Genomic DNA, 7,164 nt, shown 5'->3' on the forward strand with positions numbered 1-7,164 from the left:
TGTTTGTGCAGATCCAGAAGGCAAGAGATCGTCGCCTGCCCGGAGACTGCCCTGCTCTGTGGGAGGTGTGGGAGTGATTTGAGGACACAGCACTACCTGCCCATGCCCATTTGATATCAGCACTGCTCTGCTGGGTTCTGTAGTTGGTGCTAAAAATAGAGTGGGAAGCAAAGTAAGAAAACTCCTCTGAGCTGGGTGTGGTGGCGCACGCCTGTAATCCCAGCACTTGGGATACTGAGGCAGGAGGATCACTGCAAGTTCCAGACCAGCCTGGAATATACAGCAAGACCCTGTTTCAAAAAAACAAAATAAAACAAAAAACTCCTCTGCCCTCATGGGGTGCTCTGTGAAGTGGGAAAAGATGTGAATTATACAACCTAGAAATTGCCATAGAATCAAAACTGCACAGCCAGGCCTGGTGGTGTATGGTGTCATCCCAAGACCCTGGGAGGCTGCAGCAGGAGGATTGCAAGTCTGAACTCAGCTTGAGCAAGTTAGCAAGACCTTGTCTCAAGATCAAAAATTTTAGAAAGGAGTGGTGCCACACCTGCCTGGCAAGCGCAAGATTCTGAGTTTGATCCCTGGTACTGCAAAAAACAAAATTTAGAAAGGGCTGGGATGTAGCTCCTTGCAAAGGCTCTGGGTTCAGTCCCTAATGCTGCAAAACAACAAAAGAAAACCTGCAGTAAGTCTGCTGGGTAACAGTGCACGGTGGGTAAGGAAGAACATGTTGTAACAGATGAGGGCTGAGCATGGTGTAAGGCCTGATGGGAGACTGACCCAGGAGACTGGCGCAGCAGGATGAAGGGTGGGACCCTTCGGAGCTCAGGTCCAAGGTTGCCCTTGTACACAGAGGCAGCTTTGGAATCTGGGTCACAGAAACCTCTCTTGCCTCCCTTCTGGCCTTCAAAGCTGAGCAGCTTCCTGACCTGGTCCCTCACCCTCAGTAGGTCTTGATCCAAGGCATATTCTTCCCTCTGAATTATTATAGAGCTTGGATTTCATGTTCATGGGGAAACCATTCCCTGTTGAATTCTTCAATAGATTAGAGTGAAAATTGTTCATGTCAGTGGGGCTCAGAAACACATTTATGGCCATGAGGCACCTTGCTCTGGCTCTGTCCCAGAGACAAAGCTGGGCTATGGGGCATGTGTCCCCAGCGGAGGCCTCTGTGTAACCCCCAGGTCTGCTGCCCTCTTGATGTGGCTGCTCCCTTTTTTTGTTTGTCTGTTTGTTTGGTTTGGTTTTTTGAGACAGGGTCTCACTATGTAGTTCAGGCTGGCCTTGAACTCGTAGTAGTCCTCCTGCCTTAGCCTCCTGGGTGCTGAGATTACAGGCCTGTGCCACCATGCCTAGCTCCCTCCAATTCTTAAGGGAGAAAGAAGTATGGAAACTAGACCTGTTCTTAAAGCTGGGCACCTAGGCCGTAGTTGGCTGATGTCACCTCCGCTTTCTCCATGGCTCTATAGCACCCTTCCTTTCCTCTCTGGGTGCCTTGGGATGCCCACAGCCCCACCCCAGGCCCTGATCTGTACCACTGAGTTCCAGGGCCTCAGTGGCTGCCTGGGGTTACTTCCAGTCCCTGCAGTGGGAGGAGTGACAAGGGCCCTATGAGCTGGCCAGGACTCCATACATCCCTTCAGGTTCATTTTCTGATTTACATGACTTCATCTTGCAGGCTGAGTCCCGTCAGCCACGGAAACACGGTTGCCCTCTTCTTCCGGTCATTATTGCCAAACTACGCCATGGAGGTATGTCAGGCACATCCTGGCCAGAGGCAGGAAGTGGGGCCTCTGAGGCTGGCTGGGTCGAGTGTCCTTTCCCTCCCTGCTGGGGCTCTGGGCCCAGAGCCCAGCCCAGCTCAGACCTGTCTCCCTGCTGCAGGGGGAGAGGCCCGAGGAAGGAGTGGCTGGAGGTCTGAACCGCAACCAGGGCTTGAACCGGCTCATGCTGGCCGTGCGTGACATGATGGCCAACTTCCACTTCAATGACATGGAGGTGCCCCTCGAGGAGAACCCCGAGGGGGAGGGTGACTGGGACTGACACTGTGCGATCGTGTTCCTGATTTTCGTTCTCGTTGGGGGTGAGCAGCTCCCTGAAGTAGAGATGCTGAATGTACAGTTGCCCCATGTCTGCTGTTTCCCTATAAATGTCAGTGGTTATTTCCTCCTGAGGTGAGCTCTTCTTCCAGCTGCGGGTTCCATACCAGTGCCCATCTCTGCTGGAGCAGGCCCCATGGGCAACATGGGCCACACCATGTCACCCCTACTCCCAGAGCCAGATAGGCAGCACAGCAGGGTTGCCAGTGGGTCTCCAGAACGGGTCCCTGCTGAGTATCAAGGCCTTGTGAGCTGCAGGAGGGTGTAGGGGCTCAGAGGTGGAGCAGAGATGCTTCCCAAGCAATGGTGATATGATGTCCAGAGCTGCAGCTGCCACTTGTAACCGGTAGACAGTGAACTCTACAATGAAGAGTTAGTGTTCTCAGGACAGTGATACAGAGGTGCATCTGGGCCCTGGGAACTCTGCTCATTCCGAGTGCTCAATCAGGGCTGATTTGGTTAAAGCAGTTTTGTGCAAACATTGATGAATGAAGACAGCCGGGTTACCTCCCTCTTTTCCTAGCCTCTGCAAGGCTTGGCCTGCCAGGCCCAGGTCCTTGGTAGGTCCTGGCTCCTCCTGGCACCATCACTCTCAACAGAGGTTCCATGCTGCCCTGCTGCATCCTTTCCCACCGAGCCAGGGGTGTGGGCATGCGGAGACCTGTGTGCCACCCCCAGGAAGGGAGCTCCAGCCCAGGCTTAATGCCCCAGCCTCCTGAGAGGAGACTGGGCCTTCACAAGGCAGTCACAAGTCCAGGTTGCAATCACCAAGATAGCTCCCTTACAGTTCTGTGTTGTGCCACAGTCCAGGGAAGGGGCATGTGCTGTGTCCCCAGGTGGTAGCCTATGTGCCCTTCGTCTCCAGGGACAGTATGAGATAAACTTGAGTTCCCTTCAGCCCATCTGATCACATAATCCCAGGCCTGATTTGCTACTTCCCTGCTTCCTCAGGACAAAATCCAAACATTGACTCTTCCCAGCCCTTCTGTACTTGGCTTCTTCCCAGGAACCCCCAAGAAGTGCACCCAATGTGACTGCCACTTGGGTCTGAGGCAGGGTCTCCCCCTTTGTGGTTCAAGAACTGGGTTGCAGGAGGAAGGATGTGGTTGTCCTGTCAGAAGCCTCGGTGCTTGTGTCTTTTGAAGTCTAGGCTAGGGAGGGGCCAGTTGACCACAGCCATCTCAAAGGCCTCTTTGACAGAGCTGGCACTGATCCCTGCAGTGTGACGGGCCCAGAGGCAGGTGGTCTGCGGGTGTAGCCCTCCCTCCTTGTCACACCTGCCCTTCGTTCCCCTGGGCAGCTCCTCTCTAGAGCACGGTGAGGGTAACCCTGTGGGAGTAGACTGGGGAGGAGCGTGCAGCTCCAGCCTCCACACTGGCCCCCATCTTCCTCTCAGTGAGCTGCATGAGGCCAAGGAAGGGCTGCTCCTCTTGTGGAAGAGGGTTTGACCAAGTCTGCCAAGCTGAAGAGAACCTTCATGCCTCACAGTTCTACAGCCAACTGTCACCTAGCAGCATATATGACAAGAGGAGGGCATCAGGCCATCCAGCAAGAATGGCCTGAAGCCACACACAGCCCAATGTTGTCTGTCCATACCATGAGCACTGAACACCTACAGACCGGGGGTGGCCTTCAGTCAGCTGCAGCAGTGGGGATGAGCTCGGTATAAGGAGAATGTGCAGCCAGAATGTTCCACTCAGGTGACATCCATGGCAGGCAGGCTGAGGGCAGCCTTAGCCTGTGGTCAGGATGCTACTCTGGGGCCGGGCCTGGGAGCTGTTCTCCAGGCTGTGTTGGGCCGGGCCTCTGTCCACCTGCAGATCTGTCATCTGTGCACTTGGGTGTATGCTGCACTTCACTGTGCTTTATGAAGCAAGAATAGCGAAAGCTTTGCAAGTCTCAGTGCAGAAGCAAGCGACAATCGGTATTTCTTAGTGGCTGCTGCACATGCTGTTGTGTGGTCGTGGTGTGGATGGTCAGGGCATCACAGAGCCAGAAACCAGCAGGCAGTTGAGTTGGGGTGTGAGAGAACTGTTGTTCTTTATTTCTTTGGGTGGGGGTGGGGGTGCTGGGATTGAACCCAAAGCCTTCACACAGCTATAGCCTCAGCCCTGTTTTTATTTTTTATTTTGGGACAGGGTCTGTAAATCACTAAGTTGCCCCAGCTGTGCTAGAACTTGCAGTCCTCTTGCCTCAGCCTCCCAGAGTGCTGGGATTAAAGGTATGTGGCACCATGCCTGGCTCAGAATGGATTTTAACATCAATATCACATATACAAATACTTTGAAAATGCTGAAGTCTCCTTCCAGCCTGACTTATGTTTTTCTCTGCTTTGATTTGCCCACCTGTGAGTAAGAAGCACCAACCCTCCACCAGGAGGACACTCGCCATCAACACAGACACATCACCCATGAGAAAGTGCTAGTGCTGCCTCTCCCAGCTGCTGACCACTGACCGCGGGGATGGCGGCAAGAGGTCTGCCTGCTGCATTCCTGGCTCCAGGGCCTGGGTGTTCTCCCTCCACAGGAAATGGGGGCACCGCTGGAGAGGGGCAGGCAGCTGCATCCCAGTGTCCCGTGATAAGAGCACAATAGGACTGAAGGGTCCTGCTGGATGTCACCAGGATGCCCTCTGGTCATCGGCTTCCAGGAAGTGGCAGCACCCTTCCCAGCACAGTGGGAAGGGGTTGCTGCTTGTCTGCGGTGAGGTGGGCAGCAGAGGGGCTTTGTAGGGCGGCACCAGGTCACAGCCTCTCCAGAGCCCACCCATCCCTCCTGAAGAAGTGGCGGGGCCCTGTCAATTTTGACCCTGGCTGGGTCTCCAGTGCCCACTGTTAGATTTCAATTGTTTTTAAAATTCTTCTTGGCCTAGCTTCCGAGTCCACCTTCAAGTTCAGCAGCTGTGTTGCCATGATACCCAGTGCCCTGGCTGGAAGTGGATGGTGCTGCCTGCTAACCTTGAGCCTAAATGAGCAACCAGTGGGATGGTGCTGGGAGCTGGGCAGGCCAATCAGAGCAGTGTGGGGAGGGAAGGGACCCAGGACCCCAGGGAGAAGGGGCTGACTGGAGAAGGGTAAGGGTGAGGGGTCATGGGCAGGTGCTGTGAAGGTCGGGTCAGCCTGCAGAGGCTTTGACTGTGAGGAGGAGATGCCAGCCTGGGCCCAGAAGCCTGTGGGCCACACAGGGTGCTGCCCATGCCTCCTGCAGCAGGCAGGAGCACTGGGATGGTGAGAGGCACCTCCACCCCCATGCATACATCCTACACATGCCCATCATGTGGTTGCCTGCAGTAGGAGGGGCCTCAGGCATGACTTTAAAAATGCAGAGAAAGGCTCCATTCTTCACAGACCCTCAGCCCAGCCCTGGCCCAGCAAGGCAGGTGACGGAGTCACTCAGAAATGTCTGGTCCTAAGGGGCCTCCTAGGAAGAGGCGGGGAGGGTGGCCAGAAGCTGGGTTCATGCATGTTGGGTGTTAGACTCCGAGGGAGAATCTGTGAGCAGAGGGCCTCTTGGCAAAGCTCAGGGGCCTGGCCAGGGAGTGTCGGACTGTCTGGGCCATGCCTGGGCCAACGTTTGTCCTGAGTTGCAGAGGGTGAGTGACGGCCACTCTGGGGGCACCCAGATGGATGGATGGAGGCAGGCATGCAAGACACCAAGTCTTGCTAGCTCCACGAGCTGAGTGGGATGCTTGGAGTGATGCCTGCTGGAATTTAGGACTCTGCTGGCCCCTTCCTGTCCTGGGACAGGACTATGCCCATACAAGAGTCCCTGAGGAGGATGCTGGGCTCCCTCAATGCTACCCACTCAGCCACCCCACCCCTCAGGCTGCCTAGCAACGACACAGGACCTGGGTGTCTGCACGTGTCCATCCCTGATGGGCTCTTCCTCGGCTTGGGGCTGGTCAGCTTGGTGGAGAATGTGCTGGTGGTGGTTGCCATCATTAAGAACCATAACCTGCACTCACCCATGTACTGCTTCATCTGCTCTCTGGCCCTGTCTGACCTGCTGGTGAGCTCCAGCATCGTGCTAGAGACAGCTATCATCCTGCTGCTGGAGGCAGGCACCCTGGTGACCCCGGCCACTGTAGGGCAACAGCTGGACAACGTCATTGATGTGCTCATCTGCAGCTCTATGGTGTCCAGCCTCTGCTTTCTGGGCGCCATTGCTGTGGACCGCTACATCTCCATCTTCTACACACTGCGCTATCACAGCATCATGACACTGTCACGGTCCCAGCGGGCCATCGCAGCCATCTGGGTGGCCAGCGTCCTCTCCAGCACCCTCCTCATCACCTACTACAAGCACACTGCTGTGCTGCTGTGCCTGGTCATCTTCTTCCTGGTCATGTTGGCTCTCATGGCGGTTCTGTACCTGCACATGCTCACCCGAGCCTGCCAGCATGCCCGGGGCATTGCCCGGCTCCACAAGAGGCAGCGCCTGTTCCCTCAGGGTTTCTGCCTTAAGGGTGCTGCCACCCTGACCATCCTCCTGGGCATTTTCTTCCTGTGCTGGGGCCCCTTCTTCCTGCACCTCACCCTTGTCATCCTCTGCCCCCAACACCCTGCGTGCAGCTGCATCTCCCAGAACTTCAACCTCTTTCTGGTGCTCATCATCTGCAACTCCGCTGTGGACCCCCTCATCTATGCCTTCCGCAGCCCGGAGCTCCGTAGGACACTCAAGGAGGCGCTGCTGTGCTGCTTCCCCTGAGCAGAGGGCAATCTCCATCTCAGGCCAGGGAGATGTTGATATTTGGTCACTGTATTCCTGGTGGACAGGACAGTCTCAAAACGTGTGGGACTACAGAGAGGGTGAGTGTGACCTGGCAGGCAGGAGCCTCAGCAACAATCGTAGGGAACGGGAGGAAGTGGGGCCTGTTGGTACTTGGGTGCCTGAGCGGAGGCCAGGCTCCTGGGGAGACTTCCTCCCGGAGAGCTCCTGCTTCACCCTGGGAGAGGTAGTACTCCCTCAGATTTTTGGCTTTCTGTGTGTGTGTGTGTGTGTGTGTGTGTGTGTGTGTGTGTGTGAGAGAGAGAGAGAGAGAGAGAGAGAGAGAGAGAGAGAGATAT

General features: G+C 55.6%; 2 protein-coding genes across 3 annotated transcripts in view; both read left to right on the forward strand.

Annotated features, from left to right (window-relative positions):
* The window catches only part of Tcf25 (transcription factor 25), a 30,844-nt gene extending 26,663 nt beyond the window's left edge, over nt 1–4,181 (forward strand). Inside the window, exons 16-17 of one of the 2 annotated variants that reach the window (XM_010627596.3) lie at nt 1,679–1,751; nt 1,885–4,181. In XM_010627596.3, coding sequence (XP_010625898.1) covers nt 1,679–1,751; nt 1,885–1,964 — 153 coding nt within the window. In that variant the 3' untranslated portion in view covers nt 1,965–4,181. The remainder of the gene's footprint in view (nt 1–1,678; nt 1,752–1,884) is intronic. The other variant, XM_010627594.3, reaches the window with a different exon arrangement.
* Nucleotides 4,182–4,306: 125 nt separating this feature from the next.
* Nucleotides 4,307–7,164, forward strand: part of Tubb3 (tubulin beta 3 class III) — an 11,822-nt gene continuing 8,964 nt past the window's right edge. Inside the window, exon 1 of the mRNA XM_033757924.1 lies at nt 4,307–6,794. Within this exon, the coding sequence (XP_033613815.1) occupies nt 5,849–6,794 (946 nt within the window). The 5' untranslated portion in view covers nt 4,307–5,848. The remainder of the gene's footprint in view (nt 6,795–7,164) is intronic.

Source organism: Fukomys damarensis, unplaced genomic scaffold, assembly GCF_012274545.1.
Source record: "Fukomys damarensis isolate Sample0158 unplaced genomic scaffold, DMR_v1.0_HiC HiC_scaffold_32, whole genome shotgun sequence".
Taxonomy (NCBI): domain Eukaryota; kingdom Metazoa; phylum Chordata; class Mammalia; order Rodentia; family Bathyergidae; genus Fukomys; species Fukomys damarensis.